Source organism: Chlamydotis macqueenii, chromosome 7 (assembly GCF_036417535.1).
Source record: "Chlamydotis macqueenii isolate bChlMac1 chromosome 7, bChlMac1.mat, whole genome shotgun sequence".
Taxonomy (NCBI): Eukaryota; Metazoa; Chordata; class Aves; order Otidiformes; family Otididae; genus Chlamydotis; species Chlamydotis macqueenii.
This window is the reverse complement of record NC_141562.1, coordinates 29,260,099-29,282,957: the sequence shown is the minus strand read 5'-3', so window position 1 is coordinate 29,282,957 and position 22,859 is coordinate 29,260,099. Positions and strand designations below refer to the sequence as shown.

Genomic DNA, 22,859 nt, shown 5'->3' with positions numbered 1-22,859 from the left:
ACTCCCCCACCCCACCTCCCAAAAAAAAAAACCATGGGGGTTGGGGGAAAATCTGCAGTTCAAACTCTAAGCAGCTAAGATCCCACTATGATTTTGATTCTAGACTTGAGACTCTTGGAATGTGCTAAGCTGTTCCACAAAGCTCATTTTTCTTACAGGAAGTGATCTAATATACAAAGTACTTTACAATTTTCAATCAACAGAAATACAGATATGAATGTATTAAGCAGTATCTATAAAGCAAGACATTAGGTCACTTCCTGACAACTAATATCCAAAATCGACATTTGTTACTGCACAAAAGTCTGCTTATAAAGCGTCAGTTGAAACAAGAACTTTGTATTTGTACAGAGCGGGTACATTGGCTCAGCTGCCTCTGTAATCATTGCTGAAGCATAATCCCTTCCCTGCCACTCCCCTCCATGTCACCCTCCAACATCCCTTCCTCACCGCTCCGGCGCGTTTCAGTACAGTACTGTTAGTTAGAACTTTAACTTTTTTTTTTTTTTTAATTAGCAGATTCAGAAATGTTGCACTGGTAAAACCAAAACTTGGTTAGATAGCCCAGAAGTGAATTTAAGAAGCATTTTTGCAAAGAGTTTTTGGGAGGGGGAGGAGGGAATGGGACCTTTTTGAGGGGAGGGAGAAATAGAAAAGGAAGGGGGCTGTTTGTTTTTCAAAGCAGCTTGACAAAAACATCCCTCTCAAGAAAAAAAACAGGCCTCCATCAAAAGGGTGTCAGTAGGGGAGGAGGGGAAAATCTGTTCCATAACAGGAGGCTCAAAGTACATTAAATATTTATAATAAGCAAATGCACTTGGTCTTTTTCACACCCAGTCTGTGACCCCCAGCCCAATTTGACCAAACTGGGGAAATATTAACAATGGTTATATAGTAAGCATACTGAAACCTGGCAGCACATAAATGTTGCCAGAAAAGCCAGTTGTGCCAAACTGGCAGCTAGATATCCATGAGCAAGGGAAGAGACAGAAACTGGAGCGAGAGGCAGAGAGGCTGGAAAGGCTGTCCCGCAGCCGCGCTGAGCGACGCACGCCAGGCTGCCACGCGCCATTTACTCGCTGGGTTTTTCTCAGTACGCAAAGTCTCTTGCTGAACAATCCTAACCACAAAGCAAGCTGTAATCTAAAAATCAAGCCACAACTTGCTTTAATGTTGAACCAAAACTGCAGTGACTAAGAAATAAAGCCAATGTTGCTGAACTGGCTATGGCTGCTTTTTCTGTAACATGCATAAATGTAGGTTGATCATTATCATTTAAGCTGGAGTTTAATTTTTTTTCCCTTCAGTATTCAGTTCTGGCTGTTTGTGAACTATATGTGGCACAAATACCGATTTCTGATTTTAAATCTTTAAACAGAAATGCTCAGCTACTACACATTGATCCATACAAACAACAAGTATTTTCTAGTGGAGCAAAAACTGAACTAGTGTAATGTTAAAGACAACGGCGCATTGCTGTCTCTTACCATTATTCATCTGTCTTTGGCGGTTTGTTGAGCTATACAGCATTGATATTCAGCTCAGATAAGCATGTAAAGAGACAGCTATACACATTTAAATATAAGTAACTTCAAAAAACTATAAAGACAATGCAATGGAAAAAAACAAACCAAAGAAAATAGGCAGAAATCCAGTCCAACCAGGTATGACCTGACTCAATACAAACCACCTAAGCTTACAATAACTTTCTGAAGAAATAGATGAGTCCAAACTATCTTGATTGCAGAGTCGGCAATTTCCTATCTATCACAAATGACTTAAGTAACTTTGTGCCTCTCCTACCCAAAGACTTTTCCCTGTAAGCACAGTATACCAGCGTATTATAAGTAAGATTTTTGTGGTCCTCTGAAAAGCTCAGTAACTGCCAATCCCTAAACAACTCCGTAAGTTGTACAAAAAGTACTGTTCTGCACAATAATCACCAGTAGTGGTCTATAAGCCCTGACAATGGAAATCTCACACTTGCTTAGAAAATTTTCCCCATTGTTAGCAGTTTATCCAGAGAATATGCTTCCTAAATATGACACATACATTTTTTATATATATATATATATATATAAAATTTAAAACAACTTTCAGTAAGATTTACAAAATAGCTACAAAAATAAAGACTGTGCTTATGAATTGTGTAAGTTAGATGCAAATTCCAGATGGAATGGGATCTCCAGAGTTTAAAAATATCATCAATCCAGGAAGGAAGTTTATTTCCACTGGATACCTCATCAATGTAAACGCTGCTCAGGTCAAACTTTCTAAACAAAAAGCCACAGTAGCTCCACACTCAACAATTTACCACGCTAGAAGAAAAGTTGGAGTGCTGTGAAGTGGTTCCTCACTCTTCTGCTCATTCACTTTACAATGCGTTAAAGTACATCAATGAAATGTTCAGTATAAATACTGTTTAAGTGACAACGTTCATTCTTCTGCGTATGTTCTGGTGACAAAAAGGAGCTTAAAAATCATGATGGCCTTGTTTTTTGTCTTTTTAAATCACAGCATGCATCTTTCTCTGCCATCTGTTTAATTAACTAGGAAAAATCGTATTTTGTTGTTTTACTCTACATGAGATTCTGAAACTGGCCAGGACAGTGTTTATTTCAGTCTTATTCCTAATCTAAGTTGCAAATCCTCTGTATTTTACTGCATTAGAACATGAACTTTGTGGACTTAGAAAAATTCTTTAGTCATTCTACAGAAAAGCATAAAATATACAGAATTCATTTAAAACATTTATCTTTTTAGTTTCAATTTTCTTTAGCCGAGGATGTTAGTTAAAACTATTTGTCAAAGAATTACACTTCAACTAGAGTCTTTTAGTCTTTTATTCCTTTATATACTCAGTTTAATTACAGAATGGATAGAAAAGCTATAAAGATATTTATTTATAACCATTCAACACCTTAAATCACTTAGAAGTGACGGATTTTTTCCTTATAACTCTCATTCTTAGACAATGCTGCACTCTGCAGCACAGCTAGATTCAATAAAGTATTTCAGAAAGCTAGAAACTACATTTAAAGTAACACACACACCTTGCTTTTGATCTCAAATGTGAAGCTGCCTTGAGCTGAACACCAGCCACTCTACAGTCAGCAATCAAATACTAATTCTTAAATTTGTTCCTCTTACTGAACATTTTGAAACAGTGATTTATTTTCTCTTCCCCAGCCTCTTCACATACCTATGGTTTCTGGCAGGTCCAAGAGCTCATTGTGCTGCAAGTCAAGGTTGGTGATCTGCGTGCAGCTTCCAATCTCTTCTGGAAGATGTTCAAGCTGATTGTGCGCTACATCCAGCGTTATGAGGTTACACAACTCACCTAAAAGCACACAAGAAAATCAAAACATCAAGTTGTTTAATGTACAGCTCTAGACAGTAACTTCCACACAGAAATTAATAGAATCAGACAGATTTGGGGATAATCTGAACAAGGTTATTGCTACCATGAAGTTACACATATAAAATAAGGCATTACAAGATCATAATTTTAAGTCAGATCTAAAACCTGATCAAAAATTTTTAAAAACTCAGATAAAGCTTTTATAGATTGTCTGAGGAAGTCTTATTCATTTACTGATTTCCTTCTGATAGTATAAGCTGTGGAATAAGAGTACAAAATCTATATCTCATAGTTGTTTCAGGCTGACTAGAAATTTAAAACATCTCAGAGTAAGTGGCTTGTATTAAATTTTGAGAAATTGAGATCTGCTTTTAGAGCACAAAATAGTTTCCAGCACAAAATAAACAAATAAGAGACATCAAAATTATTTGTCTGACAACCTGGATAGTTTACCCAGAGTACTATTTTTAATCATTTTTAAGTCATCACAAAAAAGGCAACTTAAGAGAACTGTAAACCCATTTACAGAGATTATTTTATTTTATATATGCAAGCAGAGCTATAATAAATAAAAGTTTGAAATAAAAGGCTTATCTGTTAAGCCTTAAAGAAGATTGAATCTGCTTAGAGCGTAGAGCTACTTCACACTGAACTGCTTCATTCCTGACATGTACACAATAATTTAAAAGTACAGCTAGGCACAACTCTCTACATTCAGTAGTTTCATCTGTTTTAATGGTAAACATCTGTATTCTGAGCAATAGTTTGTTGAGTTTGTTTTAAAAAAAAGTTTGCTTAAAAAAAAAAAAGTGTGTGTGCATGAATATAGGTGTAAGCATTCACATATTTTTGCATCTGATGGAAGTGAAATGAATGCAAATTATTAACTCCTTCAACTCTGTCCAGTAAAGATGAGGTCACTGCATTTGTGTATAAGAGCATGACTCAGTGAGTAAAAATTTGGAAGAGTAGTAAATTCCTTTTGAGGAGCAAATGTCTATTTTTAAGCTTCAGTGTTGTATCTTTGACGCAATCTTTTAAGGATTTTCCCACAGGCCTGCACGACTAGCTTGGGCAAGTTCTGACGTGTAGGCTGTCTAACTATTAGATGAGCAGATGATCACAAACGGTGATTTAAGAAATCATAAAATATTTATTAATTTAGACTCCATATTGAGTTGCAGGTGCCATGTAGCCACAATACTTAGTATATATCACAAAACAGTTGAGAAAAGCCAGCCAAAAAAAGTTAACCCCAACAGCTTCATTATTCCATTTTTCTTAGATCGTTAAGATATTTCTTATTTCCGGCGTCTATTAACCCAAATGGGGATGTTTTTCTAGAAACTAGGCAGATGGAAATGTAAAGGTGGTGCTTAAACAGCTCCTCCACCATGGTGTGTATGCGCCCCATCTCAAGTCAGCATTCAAGCGTACTCCAGGCAACAAGAGTCAATAATCAAAAATGCTGTACCCAGCGCTGCATAAATCACACGTTTCAATGCCATTAAAGTGCAAAAGAAAGCAAACTTAAGACAAAATTGAGCAATAGTTAATGTTCTGTTGTAGAAGCATCTTTTTGTTATTCATTAAAACAAGTGGGCAAAGTGTAGAAGGCAATAGCAGGAGGAAAAAAAGCTTGAGGAAGATCAAAATTCCTTGCTTTAAACAAAAAATAACTCTACAAATCTTTACTAAGATAACTCTAGAACCTTCATACACTTTGGGGCAGCAGTTTTCCCTTCATGATTGCTGTTGTGTGTTCACTTCAGACCTAAACCAGTGATGTCAGCTTTGAAATGTGGCATAAATTTCATTTCATCACACTAATTTCTCATTTACTTGACTCTTCCCACTCTACATCTGCTGAAGTCAACGAAAGACTTGGAGTTTTGCAGCAACATTTGCTACACTTCATTTTTGCACCTGCTGAAAACTTTGACAACAGCAAGCTATGTGTTTGAAACAAACATCTCACCAGCTAATTCTGGGGTGGGGAGAAAAAAAAAAAAAAAAGAAGAAGAAGAGAGATACCCATGTTTATTTAGCCAATTAAGGGCAAGCTAAGACTTTGGTTTAATTTGGATAGCAATACTTAATATTGTTATATTAAAGATGCAGGCATTATTTTTAAAAGCAACATTTAAAACATCTAATAAAAATTTTGAATGTTAAAATCGATTGAAGACTGTCCAACAAATTTTAGACTTTAGAGAAATCTAGCAAAAATTAAAGCCCTATGATGTACAGTGACTTAAAGAAAGCAATTTCAAGAGATATAATATTCAGCTTTTAGTTTACATTGCTCAGCAAAGAATCTTGCTCTTGGATGTAATAATACTTATCGTTTGACAGCATCTCACCAAAATGTTCTTTTTCCCGTAAAGGCAGAAGGAGAGGGGAGGTGAAGTGCTGTTGGCATTGAAATTCTTTCAATACTTTAACTTGGATTGCTGAGACATAACACAGAGAGTGTGCAAGTAAAAAAAAAAAAAAAAAGACAACAAACAAACAAAAAAAACCTCAAGGTACATTTGTCCTGTTGTTCTCCATGACATATGGAAAAAATTCTTACATACAAGATGCTTAACAAGGTGAAAAACGTGTCAGTGATATGGTAAAGGTTCATCTACAGACGCAAAAGCACACAGAAGACCAGCAGTGGGTGAGAGAACACAAATACTGGCTGTCCCAGGAGAGCCATCAGCCCCACGGCCAGTGAGAGACCCAGCACAGTGAGCCGATGGAAAGGCTCTCCAGAGCACCTCGCAGACTGATGGCTGCTACTGCCCATGGGCTTCAACACCTGCTATGGGGTGCAAGGAAGAGCAACTTGGGATGGTAAGAGTTGCTATGGGATCTTTAGGAAAGGGGAAAGGGAGGAATCAATGTGGTTTGGGAAGGGCAGGTATGGGAAAATAGAGGGATAAGAAAATAAAAGGGTGCAGTCCTTTATAAACCACTGATGGTCACAACCTGTGGCCGATCAGCGCCATCTGCCCCGTCTCCTCCTTAAACTTTATTTTCCTGGGTGAGAAGCTCTCTGTTCTGCGTGCAAGGAGCTTTGAGTACCAGCAATACTGCAGTTAGCGCGACCAACACCACTGAAAACATCCCAGTAGGTTGGACCAGAACCACTCTGGGGATGGAGAGCGTGCTGCGGCCAGGCCAGCAGCTAAAGAACAGGGGCAGCTCTTTCACCGGCTGCCTGACGGCAGCGATCTGCCCTGTGAATGGGCCCACTGTGCACTGCCCTGCTGCACAACAGCAGCTCTTTCAAAAATTATGCCAGGATCAACACATGGCATAAACAATCGATACAACCAATAATGATCTGCAAGAACAAAGAGGCCAAACTTAAGGTCATCTGCACAATGCTGTTCCTAGGAGCCGATGTAAAGCCAGCTTATTTCAGTGATGGAAATTGTCCTCTTATTGCCCGAACAGTGGCAACTGTACTGATTTGCTTCTCAAAAAAGGTGAAAATAAGTTTCACCAAGATACAAGTGAAGTCTGTCATTTTTGCTCGATCAGGGTAAGAAGCATATGTCAAAAGCAAAAAAAAAAAAAAAGAAATATTTGCTCAGGTACAAAAAGAAAAATGGCTAATGATCTTATTCATATTTAAAGAATCAATATTTGCTCTTTTCTTATGTACTACACAAATTTTGCTGAAACACCTTCATATCTTAATCAATTTAACAGCAATATGCCAGCTAGAAGTGTGCTGCAGCTCGAAATCAGCCTTACCTAGAAAGCAGTTTACTGAAGAAAAACAGATTCCCATTTACCACGTGGACAATGCCAGCATCCCTTCAACAAAGGATGGTTCTAACACCCAAAATCAGTGGCGTAAGGCAAGCACTACTTTCAGGAAATACTGATCACAGGTAAAATGAACTAACTCTTTTCACCACAAGTAATGGCCAAAATAGAAAAATCTTAAGCTCACAGTAGCGAATAAAGGATTCTGTATGGACTAGCTGTAACTGCATTGAAGGCACAAGCATCCTCAGGAAACTTAGAAAATAAATCAGGAAGGTACTGGGGTTTGTGGTTGGATTTTTCTTTTCTCCTTTTTTTTTTTTCTTTTTTTTTTTTTTTTTTTTAATACAATATTGCACTGTAATTGCACAGGAAAAAACAAAACCAGCAACTGAAGCTCAAAATCTGCCAAGAAAGCAGACAGAAATTACATGTACTAGCTGGCTTGACAATAAAAGATTTTGAAGTAGAAGTAATGCCCATATGTAGTTTCTCTAAGTAACCTTCACAAACTGGTTAGCTACACCCTATTATGTAGTTTTTAAAAACTTATATTTTAAAAGGTTCTACAAGATAAAAATTTCAGACAATTCACATGCATTTTTCAGATAAAATAGTTTATGAAGACTCCCAACCACCTTCCAGTTAAAAGCATTGTTAAACACAGCTAAGTATACATCTCAACAACCCTTTAAAATGGCGGCATGAGCAATCACCTCACTGTTGTTCCCATATGCACAGTGTTATAGTATGACAAAGCTAAATATACCTGCTGAAAAACTCCAACATTATGAAATGACCAATATTTTCTGCGTAACGAGGCAGAATTATAGTCCCATTACATGGCTAACCTTGAAAGTCTGTTGTGACAAGAGGACCAAGTTACATGCCCTGACTTTCGTAACTCTGAAAATTCTTGTTAGCCATTTACAAAACAAAATACGGCTTCATTAAAAAAATATAAAATTACACACAAATTAACAGCCATGTAGGGAGAGAGTATAGGTCAACAGCAAAGAGAATTCAGTGTCTCCTACCACTAATTCATTCCGTGGGCAACACTCTTGGATGGCAAACACAATTTGTAATATAGCCTGTTTTCCACAGGATTAACTCCATGCCTGCCCATGCTTAAGCAGATTGAGAATTGTGAAATCCCTCACAACATGATAAATCCTGCACCAGATGACACAGCAGGAGGATCAAGACTCTTTTGGAAAGTACAAGGAAGAGGAGAATGCAAATATTAGTGGGACTTCAGGCTGGTGTGTCAGAACACTGGCTGCAAGCTAATTTGTAAAGAACAATTATACTAAATCAGCAATGCTGGGAACAAGTTACAAATAGCTCCCATAACTTCAGTAGTTATCCATCTCTCACCAGGTTCTCTGCCAAAAAAAAAAAAAAAAAAAAAAGCAAAATAATTTCTGTTCTGTCTATAAAACTCCTTGGTATAAGTGTCTTGATTTTAGAAAAAAAAAAAAAAAACAATTTTACAGTTTCAGAATCTTTTCCCTCTTGATGAGATTTGATTACATCACTGTAACAGACAGCCTGAACTTTTCGCTGTGCGTTACCAGCTGCCCAAGCCAACAGTTAAGCAGTCAGAGCTATTTTGAATTGTTACTGCACAACTAAAACTTACACAGAAGAGTTACTGAGTAGAAAGAATGGAATTTTAAGATGGTCACAAGTGACTTACGTACCAAAGTTTAAATATTCATAGAAGTAAGAAATAAGCACAGTAAAATATTTAGAATTTGCAGAATGCACAACAGGATCTAGTTATGGGAACCACTCAAAAACACGGAAGCTAAGTTCAACTGAAAAGAAAGACTCAAAATCTGGTCTAAAACAAGCTTCAACAAGACACAACAGCAAAACATTTCTTATTTATTGTTTATAACTGAAAGTAACAAATATAAATAACATTTAAAACATGTTCAAACAACATTTTAAACGTGTAAAACATGTAGGAAAACAGTCTTAGCAAAGGCTCAAGGCAGGATTTGACCTAGCCAGTAGAGTAAGCCAACAGAAGCCTCACAAACTGCCAAACAAAAGGCGAAGTCTTGCACCTAGCACGGAATAACCCTGAAAAGCAGCACAGCCTCCCACCAGCCAGCGAGGAAGCAGCTCTGCAGGAAAAAGCCGAGGGCTCCTGGTGAAGCTGAACCTGGGTTCACATCTTGGATCTTCTCCAGTTTGAGCGTGGAACAAGTGTGTTTGCACCCAGATAATAAAGGCTAACCACCTACCAGGTTGCATTAGCAAGGGCAGCCTGAGGGAAGCGATTATTTCCCTCTGTTCAGCACTTACAAAAGTATCCAAACAGTTAAAATAATTGCAGCATTGATATTAAAAAAAAAATAAAAATCTGGACTTCTAACAAGCTGTCAGTATTTACTGGAATAACACTTGGGGCATCATCCCAATAAGCTCTGCGAGTAGATCAAAAAGGCAGGACTACTTAATCATTATCCTAAAGCCAGTCTGCAGAAAATATAATCAGGCAGAATTTGACTAGCTGACAAGATGAAACTGTGTCCCTACAAGAGCCTTCGCAGGAATCAGAACCCAGACACCAAAGCTGAAACCAGCCAAAATTAAGTTCTTCACCCTTCCCGCAGCTCAAGAAAGCAACTGGAACTGGATCAAATAAGCAGTCATTTTCTCCAACTTCTAGGGAAGCAGCACACACATATTAATGCTTATATTCATTCCACTTCTGCTCACAACTTCATACTTTTATCACATTAGAATATAAAAATACAAAAATATTCTCAACCTCTGCGTTTGCAGACATTAGCATGCCAACTAAGCCCAGGAACACAACTCTGTTTCCTTCAAACTGCTGAAACAGAAGAGGACGTTCTTAGATACAAATAACGTAAAGAAATATTTCTCTGTATTGTCAGGTCTGCTAAAAAAAAAAAAAGGGGGGGGGGGGGGGAATGAAATTCAGAGTATCACTGAAAAGCTTCGCAACTAACAAGTCATTTACTAAGGAGGCACTATATTCAGCATGGAGGGAGTAGACCTGAACTAATGCAGCTGCACAAATCTGGTTTTCTGTCTATGCTACCGAAAACCAAACAGGTGCAAGTGTTATGAAAAAGAGTTTCAAAGTAGTGAAGAAACCACAAATGATCTAAATATCAGGTAGATGGGGGAAGGGAAGAACAGAAGAGAGTCTCAGAGACATTCCAAGTCTGGTGTAGGCAGATTCCCTGAATTACAATCTAAAAATATTTCCCTTGCAGAACAGCCCTGACCAGATTCTCCACAGAATAAGAGTTGCATTCACAGACAGAAAACACAATATTTGGAGTCTTAAGAAACTTGCAGAAATTATGCAAATATAATTTCAACTGTGTTGACAATATTAATCCCATTTGAGCTGTGTGTGCTGAGGCGACAAAAGTGTCCAAGGCTGGTGTAAGATGCAACGTTGTCTTTGCAAAGAAAATATTATCAACTTGATTGTGCAAAACAATTCCTTCAACACAACATGGAGGAATTCAATAAAACTCTCAATATAAGAAATTCAAAAGGCTTGCTTAAGTAACAGCCTGCAGATTGAAGCATTTGCTTGGCCTCATCCCAAGACAGTTCCTCTGGTTTTCATCCTTCTCATGCTGACTGTCTGACTCACCAAAGCATTCACATTCTTCCACTCTAATATTCAACTTTTTGATCTCAGTGGAATGGACAATTTACCAGATATGGCAATAAAGCTGGAGTCCACCATGTCAACTTATTTCCACAATGATCCCTCCAGATTGCGTTTTGGCAAAGCTTCCACATGTACACCTTTCTGTTAAGTTTTACTTCATGAATGCCACCAGAGATTCAACAGCCAACTGAACAGGTAAGTTCTGCTTTTGCACTCGGTATGTATATATATTCAACATCTGCTTAACAGGGACCTTTTAGTCAAGGACAACGTTCAAGGCAAACTTGTGGACCTTGCTAAGGATGTAAAGCATTTATAGGAGTTCTAAGGGCTTGACCATTTTTTTTCCCTTTAAAGAGGAGTCTACTGAGAATTACCAAAGAAAGAACCTGCACCAGACTCCAGAAATCCCTGACATGAAAATAGCTGGATCTGGGAAAGGAGTCAGGTTAGGCCTCATATACACTCACCCTGGTTTTACGCAGATGTTTACTTAGGGCTACAGCCAGAAGGAAGATACTGGGCAAGATGCACTCTGAAAATTCATCACCGCTGTTAGGTAGGATGCAATTTATAAGAAAGACTAGGTTCACAAAGAGCAACACAGAGCAGCTTTGCTATCGAGAAACTTACATCAATGAATTCTTACTACTATACATAAAAGCACAACAAAAAAATTGCTTCAGGTGGAGCTGAGCTGATGCTACCAGGATTCCAATAAGCTACAACCGGGTTTTGCAGAAGAGGACACCCATTCTATGATTCCTCCTCCTACACCAGTTCCAGTCTTATCTGAAACTTCACTGAATTCAGCGAATTAAAAATGATAGACAAGAAAAGTAGCAAAACTATTAATATTTTTTCCGTTGGTTTAGTGAGATAAATCAGCTCACCAAGGGACAGCTCAGATGAAGGAGGCAGGAGTGAGCAGCTGGGAAGCTGTGAGGAAGGGAGTGGATCCGGCCCATTTCAGAGTCATGAAGCTGTTACACATCAGCACAGCCCTTCCATAAAAACTCTCCCTAATTCACCTACTCTTGAACAGAGCTTTTGGCTAAATATGAAGGAAAAAAAAAATGATTAAAAAACCCAAAACCTTCGAATATGTTTTCAGTTAAATGGATTTTTAAGTATTTTCAGGTCTTATTCAAACAAATCTAATTATATTGAAAATATGACAATGCATATCAAGAACCTCAGCTTACTATGCAGTCTATTAAAATAATTTCAATTGCATTAAAATGTAGAAACAATACTTATGTTGCTGGAACAGCATTAAGAGAAGTCCAATACATGAGTAGTAGCAATGACTTGCTAGGTGCCTAGAGCCTGAATTTGCCAAGTTACTACAAGACTATCTTCTTCCAAAATACAAATAATGCTTTCTTCATTGTTTTATTTACTAAGCGAGTTCAGTTGAGTAAACTACTATTTAAAATTAAGAAGCCTTCTGAATATTGAAAAGTCAGGTAACCTTATTGTCATCATCCTACCTATAATAAAGTAACTGGATGGAAGGGAATGAGAGGTACTGCATTCGGGGGCGGGGGGGGGGCACAAAAAAAAAAACCAGAAACACACTCATTTGTTTACTAACTATAGATAATAACACTTCCTCTTTCTCACTAAAGTGTTTGTTTTAAATGCAAAGCAGCTTTTCCCCCAGTGGAGTCACCTCATTTAAGTTTGTGGTGTTTATCTACTAAAGACAGTTTAAAGCCCAAAATAGAACCAAAGGTTAGATTACTTCGCAGCAACTCGGTGCTGGTAGGTTCACCCCTTCTAGGTTTTCCTCAAGACAACACACACTAACAGGTCAGTTGTTTTAAAGCAGTTTTCAGGATCACTTAATCTGATCAACTATGTGTTTTGCAAACATTTTCTTAAATGTTTTACCTTCACTCAGGCTTTTAAGAAATGTTTTAGAGTTACTTTCAGGTTTTGCTAAAGAGTCTATTTCTGACAAGTATTGATACTGTGTGCTTGCACGGTGAGCAGTAGATGTTCTACAAGAGCTTTTCTAGAAACTTATTTTGAAATCACATGACCAGTAGTACAGTTTCTACATGTCATCTGTCAGACAAGGTACACTACCATAGGACTGGAGACCATCAATTCAAAATTTAAGATAGGAGAAAAAACAAGGGGAGATTCTGACGATCTCACAGGCGTCTAAACATTGTATATATATTTTTTGTCCAGCACATTTGTAGCACATCTACTACCTAAAGAAAATCTAAAGAATATCCAAGATTCTTTGCATGGTTGTACTAGATGCATGGTACTAGATTAGCAAAATGAACATGTCGTAGCTAACTGCCACAAGACTCTTCCATGCTGGATAATCAGTGGGTTACATAATCTTTGAATTTTTAAAAATATGAACAAGCACACTAGCTTACCATTAGATATGTGAGCCTTAGGCCTTAGAACAATGGGGTATTTTTAAAAAGAATTTTAAATGCTCCACACAATATTGCTTTATAAAAGATAATGGCCTCATTTTATTTCCCGCTTTGCAGGAACAAAAATTTCTGTGTTATTTACAAGCTGATAATACAAGAGTGTTTGCTTCTATGTAGTATTTGGGAACTGTATTATAAACATACAAGGGATTAAGATCACTGGAACCTAAAAGGCAAGTTATTTTTTTTTAAAGTGCACATGTAAAATGTAGAGAAATACCAAGTGTTTAAAGAAACAGAGAAATACATTTCTCAGTAGTTTCATTTTTCAGCTGTGTTTCCAACTCAAACATTTAATCTTTGTACTAGAACAGGGACATGAAAGTGAGTGAGTAGAAATCAATTACAAAAGTGAAACTATCTTGTCTGGTTTTACTACTTGAGGAAAAAAAAAATTCAAATGCCTGTTCTGTGTGCCTTGGCAGTTACAATTATTTGTGTTGCTTAAACTTTGAAATCTTTTAATTAATTTATTTTTCAACCAACTCAAATGCAGGCAATCTAGTCAGAGAAATTTACTTTGAATAAAAAAGGATGTTGTTGAGCATAGGGATTTCCCTTCAAAATTCTCCATAAGGGTGACAGTCATCTTGCATTTGTGCTTCTAAAATGCCTTCCACAATGAGGCGCTGACCTGTGACAAGGAACATGGGCATTATCACAATACAAAGAAAGGCAGGACTAACTTCTGGATACAAAGACAGAAGTAAAGTAGTTAATGTTCTCAAGCTAGGGTTTGATAAAGAACTGAGAACACTGCCTGTATGTGTATCAAGATAAAAATTTAAAAAAAAAAAAAAAAGAATGAAGTCACATATATTCCTTCATGATACATGTATCTACTAAATTTCTCCACACAACTGTTACACATTATCTCTTTCAAGACTACTGTGAACAAACACATACAGAAATTATATACTTTAATGTAACCTTAACCATAAGAATTCAACAAACAAAACACTTAAGAAACAAAGAGGTTGCAGCAGTAGCAACATCTGCGCTATCAAACACCTAAGAAAAGTTTCTAAAAGGCAACATCAAACACTGGAATGCAACATCTCAAAATTTTTTCTCTTCACACACTAGTATTAATTTAAATTTACGCAGTACTCTCTCCAGTAGAACCTCAGAAGCTGACTCTTCGCTAGATTACATTTAAGAACTGAGCCACACACAGACCCAGGTAAAGTACTCACAATTGTGCAATACAGCTCAACCAGCTAATTTGGTCACAATTTCTTCCACGTATGTAGAAACACTTGGTTTGGGTTTTGGTTGTTGTTTTTGTTTTGTTTTGTTTTCAAAAATCAGTCTCATGGTTTCCAGTAAGATTTTTTTGAGGAGTAAAAGATTCAAAGAGGCTGTTGGACTTAAACTGAAGTGTAAAAATAGGTCAAAATTGTAATTCATTAGTTCTCCCAGGGGAAATTCTCAGGATTGCTGAGATGCTAGTGCCAACTCAAAAAATCAAGTTGATCAGAAAACATACCACATTAACCGTTTAATTTTTGCCTAGCAAAGGAAGTGTTTCTGTGGCTACAGTAGAACCCATTATAGCAGCTACAGGGAGCCAAAGACTGAGACCAAGAACTGACAGCCTCACTACAATTCTTCCTTCCTGTTATCAGGTCCAGAAGCTGTCCATACCGGACATTGCTGGTAACATGATTAGCAGTTTCAGACGTGCCCAGGAGTTCCTGCCATCAAGAACATGTTATCTTGTGTATCTTACATATCAAGGTACAGGAGAAAGAGGCAAACATTGCTGGTTTGAAAAAGATCTACTAGGGATCCAAACAAGAGCATTTCCCAGGCTTTGCAAAATTAGCGAGCACAGGGGCCAACTCGGTAACACTCAACATACTCATGCACTGGCTTTGTTAACAGGAAAAAGTCCCACATCAGCTTTTAAAAATGGCACAGGAATTATTACTCGCAGTGTTACAAGGGCTTTTACAAGTTTTTTTCCCACACTTGAAGAAAGCCAAAGCAGTTTAACTGCATGAAGTTTATGTTCCCCCTCCCTCTAAAGGGACTAAGCTATGCTTGCATTTTAAAAACTGGTGATGCACTGAAAAAAAACACACTGATGACAGAATCTCCCCCTTACGAGGCACATATGTTGTTCAAATATTGCTTGAGAACAGTCTGATAAAGAGATATTTTCCATGAATCAGAAGCTATTAGGAACAACTTAGGAGTTCTTGATATACAGCTACACTTCTTGTAATAAACTATTTAAATCAATAAGCCACTTTCACACTATTTCACCATCTTTCAAACTTTCGTAACAATGTTTAGAAAAACAAATATTATTCACTAAAAAGTCATAAGAATCAGCAACCACGCATACAACATTTGGTCACTTTATATTAAGAGTCCATGTATTAATATATTCATGACTTATAAAAGGTAGAGGCTTTCACGAATCATTAACCTACATTATGAACTGTTACGGCATCCAGCAGCTTGCTCATGGTAATAGAATGTAGCGACCTATTCTACCTTGTATTACCATGGTCACACCCCTCTGTAACACGCCCATGATGCGTTTTGTAGCTTGCAACAGTTCATAAATGATTTATAAAGAAATCTTAAACTGAAATATGCTCATGTCTTTTTTTTTTTTTTTTTTTAAACCATCTGGGCTATGAAGACACAATATGTGAAAGCACAAGACAAAGATGAAAACAAGATACATCTGATTTTAAGATGATAGATGAAGAAAAAGGGCTCTTTCTGTTCTAAAAAAAATGTATCTAAGGTTTCAATTACTCTCAATATAAGCTAACATTGCAACAGTATGATCAAAAGCATAATTTTATGAAGTTTTAAATGAAGAGCAGCACCTGGAGAAGTGGCAGTTTACGTACACTTAACTGAATTGCAAAATTAACTTAAGCATAGAATTAAACGTTCAATCAGTGTAATCACTTACCAATTTCAGCAGGTAGTTGCTTAATTTTGTTCTCTCGTATGCTAAGCATGGTGAGTTTTGACAAGTTTTTGATATCCTTTTCCACAGTAGTTATACGATTAAAGCGTAGGTAAAGAGTGGCGAGAGAGTTTAGCCTATACACCACCGAAGGGATTTCTCTAAGTTTGTTATGCCGCAGGTCAAGCATGCGCAGTTTCTTCAAGTTATCAAGAGAGTCAGGCAAACTGGTGAGTGAGTTTTCACTCAGCGCCAGTGTCATCAGGTTCACAAGACAGCCCACCTCTGCCGGTAGGGACTGCAGTTTGTTACTGTATAAATAGAGTTCTGTTAACTGCGTTAGCTCTTTGATAGCTGATGGAAGCATGTGTATAGACCTCTTGGACAAGTCCAAGCGCATTGAATTCTCTTCCCGGCATTTATTTAGCTCTTTGATCACTTCAGCATTGCTGGATTTTTTGCGGGTACCTGTGGCTGGATTAGGTCTTTTTATTGTATTGTCCACTGAAAAAGCTACCCCAGGCTGCGTGCTACTGGAGTCCTTCTTTCCATCTTTGGCATCTTTCCCTTTGGTCTTAGGCTCCTTTTCTTTGCCCTCTTTCCCAAATCCTCCAGAGGCTTTGGCCTCTTTCTCCCTTTCTTTTGACGATGGGACTTTTGGATCCTTCTCTTTACAGTCCTTTTCTTTTCCTAGATTACTACTCATGGTGACTCAACGTTTAGCAAGCACCACATGAAATCTGTTTCTGAAGTTCACAAGAAAATTCACTGCTGAGGCGACAAGGATCTGTAAAACATGCAAGGGTTGAACCAAGGGAGGAGCTTCAGAGGTGTAATACCCATTTGCTACATATTGGTTCTGAAGGCACTCTTTCCTAATCCTAGTAGCAGGAGATTCAGCTGTGGAGATTAGAAGGTCAAATGCTCCGTATTAGTATTTCTGTAAACATAGAGAGAAGAGAAGCCAAAGTTAGCACAAATATAAAACTTAACTCACAGTAAAATGCTGAATGCTTCTACATCAAGCCTGTGCTCACTAACTCAGGTTAATGAGTTGCCCTTCTCTTCAAACGCCAACGAAAAACCCAGTGCTAAAACCGAAATACTACACATATTGCTCAGAAGACCTACTGTGACGGAAGAGCTATACTAATTAGTATACATGAGGAAAGAAAAATTACAATTCTTAAACATAATACTGTCTTTAGTACTACATTTCAGTCACCGTCTTATGTCTTAGCTAGTTCTTAGCTTAACACTCTGTTCATCAACATGAATATTCTCTCTCCCCTTCACGCTCCATCAGTCAATAAAGATCTGCTATAATTTTAAGTGCCTGCCTTTCAAACAAACCTGTACAGGCTTATTCTTTCAGCACAGAAGAGTCTCAATTCAATCTAGAGTGAAATCTGATCTGCTACTGTAACACAAACACTTTGCCTTGAGATCTCCCTTCTGACCGGCTCTGAACCGCAGGTCTTTGCTTTTAAGGTGAAGGAGAACATTGTCACTAGCTTCACATGCTTTGAAGATGCAAACACCAGGATTTTTAAAATAAAAGTCAACTGAAAGCTCAAAAGAAATAACATATTATGCTTCAGGACAAGCAAAATTACGAAGGAATTTCTCATGAGAGTAGGATATAATATATCTTTAGACAGTATCTTGAATTTCCCCCTCCCCCAATGACTATAAGTGCAGCCTAGTAAGTGAACAGATGTCTGAAACCTATAGAGCCCCATTTATATTTTTACAAAATCATCATGCATCACACAAAGTAGCTTTGCTTCATGTTTAAATTCAAAACACTTGACACGCCCGAGAACTTCAAGACTGAACACTCTGGAGAGGTTTTTGAATGTGTCTTTGCGGAAGAAAGTAAATGGTCAATAAATGGCTACAACACTTTCATGTCTCTGTGTTAGTCCACCTTTTAGCCTAGAATCAACTTGCATCAGTGTTAAGCCAAGCTACATTAAAATACCCTTAAAACTTCCACAGGAGCTTGTCACTGTCCTATCACTCCATCTCCTGCCCAAGTTCATAAAGCTCATGATCAAAATCAATTAAATAACATTTTGCATACTTAAGCCATCAGCAAGTACTAGAAATGCAAACATTTTTTAGCAAAGCTCAAGTAACTACTTTTAATTACACAGTTATGCTATGTATGTTTGCCTTCAAGCATAAACATGTACTCAGAGAACACAAAGGAACACACTTTGCTCAATACACTCACTCAGATTTAAGAAAAAAAAAAAAAAGTAAAGAAAAATCTGTTTAAGGACTGTAAGAAGGGCAAGACACTTTACCTCAGTTGCAAATCAAGCTGTTCAGTAACAAAGCTCAAAAGAGAACCTCCCCCAGGAGTTGGCTTCCAGTCCTTCACCCTGACTCATTACTGCTGCAGTATCACAAAGCGTGTGCTACAAACCCCAGAATATCAAAAAACCCTACTGCCTCTCTTACTGTGTTCTGGACAACCCTGCTGTAAAGGACCATGGCTGTTTGCTAGTAGCAGCAAGCAATCACAGCTTTTAACTTGGAAATTTTCTACAACATTGAGATCTCTAAAGCAGCACAAGCTGGTTCCTTACTGCATCCTTAAGATTTCCACCCAGTTTTTACACCATCCATTAACTTGATCTCTCCTGAAGATTACCAACCCCACTACATTATATTTTAAAACTTGTTCTCAGCACTGTATAATCTACGTGCTTGTAAAACTCCAGCAATAGGAACCGTAATGACTCCAAACGCAAAAACACAGCTGACTAAAGGTTGGGAGCCTGAAATGCCCAACAACTTGGTTTCAGGATGAAAGGTAACACAAAGAATTGAGATCTAACACAGTTTCTAAATTCTGATAATACACAGAAAACTCTGCTGTGAAGCAGTGCCAGACAGCTGCTGCTCCACATCAAGCCTCTAAAGTGCAAAATACTCACAGGGCTGCTACTCTCACGAGCTTTCAATTTAATCAAATTTAGGACCCGCCAAGAGATTTGTTTCATTTCTGATATGCACTGCAGCTGAAGAAGGTTTTGAAAGAGCCTCAGAAACGAAAGATGGCTAGAGATTAGGACTGCTGAAAGGAGCTCAGTGGTGCAAATGCTACAAAGAATCTGCACACATTTCATTGTCTTTGCTAACAATTACTTTAATTGTACCTAAAAAAGAAGGGGGAGGGGGGTGGCCTCCCTATTTCAATATGCCAGTTTAACATTTCATTTTCTAAGGAACAAAAAATCTTTTACATATATGAAAGGATAACATTTGAAAAGTCATTAAAAACATCATCTAAAACGTACAAAGAAAATTCAGAGCCATACAAATGGTCATGACCAGAGACTTCAACATCGCCTCACAGCTAAAGATGCTAGGAGGCAGGCAACTCGCAGGCAAGCCACAGGCAGCCGTGGTTTTCTAAGACATGGGAACTGGAGCTAAGCTCACAGTGCAGCAGGCCTTCAAAAGACACTCCCTGTTCAGAGCGAAAGGCTAACAGTTAAATGTACTGCACCTAGGTCATTTTTATCTTTTTACTGAGGATTTTCATTACTGCCTGAGACTGCAAAATGTATTTAAAAATAGTTTGAGAAGGTTTAGTCTCTTTCTTTCAAAATAGAGTAATTCTCTAATACCTAGAATGACTACAACTAGCACTTACAGGAAGAAAAAGGTTATGACGAGAGCTTTACCAGATGAAACACAATAAAAGACAGTGCGGGGAAAAGTCCCAGCAAGTACAAGAGCCAAGGCAGAACTGTAATTCATGAGACAACCTCTTAAAATTCATGAGACAACTCTTCTTAAAGTCCCCTCAGTCACCGTACATCACTAACTTCCACAAGTGAAAGCTGCCCAAGCAAGAAGTCTTCCTAGCTAAAGAATGCTGACTTACCCCCTAAATTGGCCAAATGGGATAAACAACTGCCCTAGGCTGTCCTGCAAGTACAGTGCGGTGTTCTTGTATCCTAACACAGAGGCAGCACAGGACCTAAACAACTATATGGAACTTACGCTATTTCTAATATTTTATAACTTTTAATACTTGCCATTGCAACCTATCAAAAATTATTTTTAACATATTTGTATGCATTATGAATGTGAATACATATTTGATGTTGGATGCTTTCAGTTAGCAGAACTAAAATCTTCCCCTTTCATATATTAGTGCCCAAGTTTTGAGACAAAACTCAACAGGGCAACTATGCCCAGAACTCCTTAATCCTACCAACACGTATACAAATGAAACGCTCAGCTTCACAAAAGCAGCTCTACAGAACTTTTGTTTCTATTGCAGATCATTCAAGCTGATGGGGTTACACACATACACCAAGTTAAGCCTGTATGTAAACTTTTGGCGGACATGAGCATAATTACATACACTACAGAGGAAGCTAAATATGTTTCAAAAGGTTATTCATATTTTTCAAGCCCTTTTGGTTAAAGGACAAGAGTCATCATCAATTCTAAACTACAAACAAGCGTTCATTGTATCTCAAAAGGAGAGCTTCTTTTACAGATATTTTTAGCAAAAGGAAATTCAGTGAAATTAGCCAGTTGTGCCAACTACTTCCATTTTCAATGCTGTTCAAACTGACTTCCTGTTAATATTAATTGACATAAAACATTTAACTATTAAGTGCTGAAGCATTTGGAAAACTGATTAAGACTCTTGCTTGGCAGTTTATGAAGAAAAGTAAAACTTCTCTAGAAGTTAAGGAAAATAACCTCTTCCCTCTTCCAAATATATTTTTTTTCTGAAGTATTTGTAAATAGCTATAAATAACCAGCATCAGTTTTGATTCATTCCTCCTGATGTCTGGTGAACATAATCCAGACGTATTTATTTTTTTCTGTCAACTGTAACTGACTGAACTTCAGAAACACAAACAACTTCAGCCTAAACTGTATCATCTTCCTTAGCTGCCTGAAAGATAATAACATATTAACTTGTATATTTTACTGGGTTTTTTTATATGTACAAGCAATTGAAAAGATATTTCAGTTAATCTGAACAATAGAACCCAACACATTTATGCAATAAATGTTTTATAAAAAACCTGGCAACATAGGCAAGGCCTGCGATTTTATGCATAATACTAAACTAATCACCTGCAACTTCGTAATATAAATACTGATGCTTCCTGGTCATTATCTAATATAATATGAGATTTGAGATAAAGGATTTCACCCAACTGCTATTCAAAGAAGGTTGTAAAAGACTTAACTGACTCCTGCCCACTACTGCAGAGCAACTTCACTATCCTCCTCCTCCCAGAAAAATCCACCACCAATATTGCTTTACAGCTTAGCAAAGATTTCCAGCCAATTACATCTTTTAATTTCGGTTTTGTATCAATAAACTCTCAAGCAGTTTGCATGCAGCTCTCTAATGAAATGCCATGTCTGGTGACTGGCACCAGGGCTGCCTTGGTGCCGGGGTGACCAGACCCCAGGTGCTGGAGAAGGGCAGCCAGCAGGAAGGGCCAAAGCTCACCTCGCTGAAGCCACCAAAGTCCCATTGCAAGTCTCATTGCTCCTGCCCTGGGGCGGTGAGACCCCTCCAGAAGAGGCTGTCCCTGCATGAGAGTTACTTTTAGCAGTCCTTCAGTTCTCAAAGAATGCATTACATGTCTTGTGACTTTCAAGTGTATAAAAGTTTCCTGTATGTCCAGAGGAATGGCTTGAAGAAGAAATTGTTAATAGAAAAAAAAAAAAAAAAATTCTCCCACTGTTGAAATATTTCCCTCTCAAGTGATGAGGCCAACCAACCTCGCAGTCTTTTCTGCCAAAGGGACATCATTGTAGCACACCATCTTAGAAAATGGTCACTTTGGAGCTCCACTTAAACACTTCTTGGTTCCTGTTCTGTGATTCAGTAGACAAAACCGGCACTTTACGTAATAGACATCTCTAATATTCTGGGCATGTCATATCTAAGGCATCATTTTCACTGAAGTCTAATACATTACACTCAAATAAAACAGAATTTTACTTCTTCTGTAACGCAGCAGGAAACCTACAGGCCTGCATTTGAAAGGAAAATTCCTTACTAAGTGTATAATTTTATATCATGGAATAGGAATTCTTTTTCTCTTCGTTCAGTGTTTGTACTAAAATTAACCCAAAGGGCACACCATCATGGCTTGGGCTTTTCAATCTAAATAACAGAAGAGGATCATTCCAAATATTAAACATGTCAAAGGAATCGGCTCATACTGAACGCTCCAGAGTAAGCAGACAGTGATTCCACTACATAATAAACAAGAAAAATGTTCAGAGATTGCAAATCTGATCTAAGAAATTCCGATTAGTCAGACCTAAGTAGCTTTTAACAACAAGGCAGAGTTCAAATGCTATCTAGTAATTGCAGCAACACCTGTTCACAAACAAACAACAAACAGAAAAAAAAAATCTACCTTCTTAAAAGTATTTACCTTTTACTTAGAATAGCATGGGCTATATCAAAAACATTTCATATTCCACTACACCACAAACACATCAACAAGCAACAGATGAAATTTAAAGTTTATCCCAAGCAGCTACAACAACTTTCCATTCTCAATACCACATATGCAAAAAAAAGACGGTGACTACTTTCATTTCAAAACCCAAAGAGCCTAAGCCAACGAGCCTCTTGCAAACAAA

The 22,859-nt window shown here is 37.7% G+C and overlaps 1 protein-coding gene across 3 annotated transcripts in view; it reads right to left on the bottom strand.

The window, feature by feature from the left end:
• Positions 1 to 22,859, bottom strand: part of SHOC2 (SHOC2 leucine rich repeat scaffold protein) — a 68,453-nt gene that overhangs the window by 24,005 nt on the left and 21,589 nt on the right. For all 3 annotated transcript variants that reach the window (XM_086752307.1, XM_086752309.1, XM_086752308.1), the window contains exons 2-3: positions 16,206 to 17,142; positions 3,203 to 3,340 (exon numbers count right to left, since the gene is read on the bottom strand). In XM_086752307.1, the coding sequence (XP_086608433.1) occupies positions 3,203 to 3,340; positions 16,206 to 16,908 (841 nt within the window). In that variant the 5' untranslated portion in view covers positions 16,909 to 17,142. The remainder of the gene's footprint in view (positions 1 to 3,202; positions 3,341 to 16,205; positions 17,143 to 22,859) is intronic.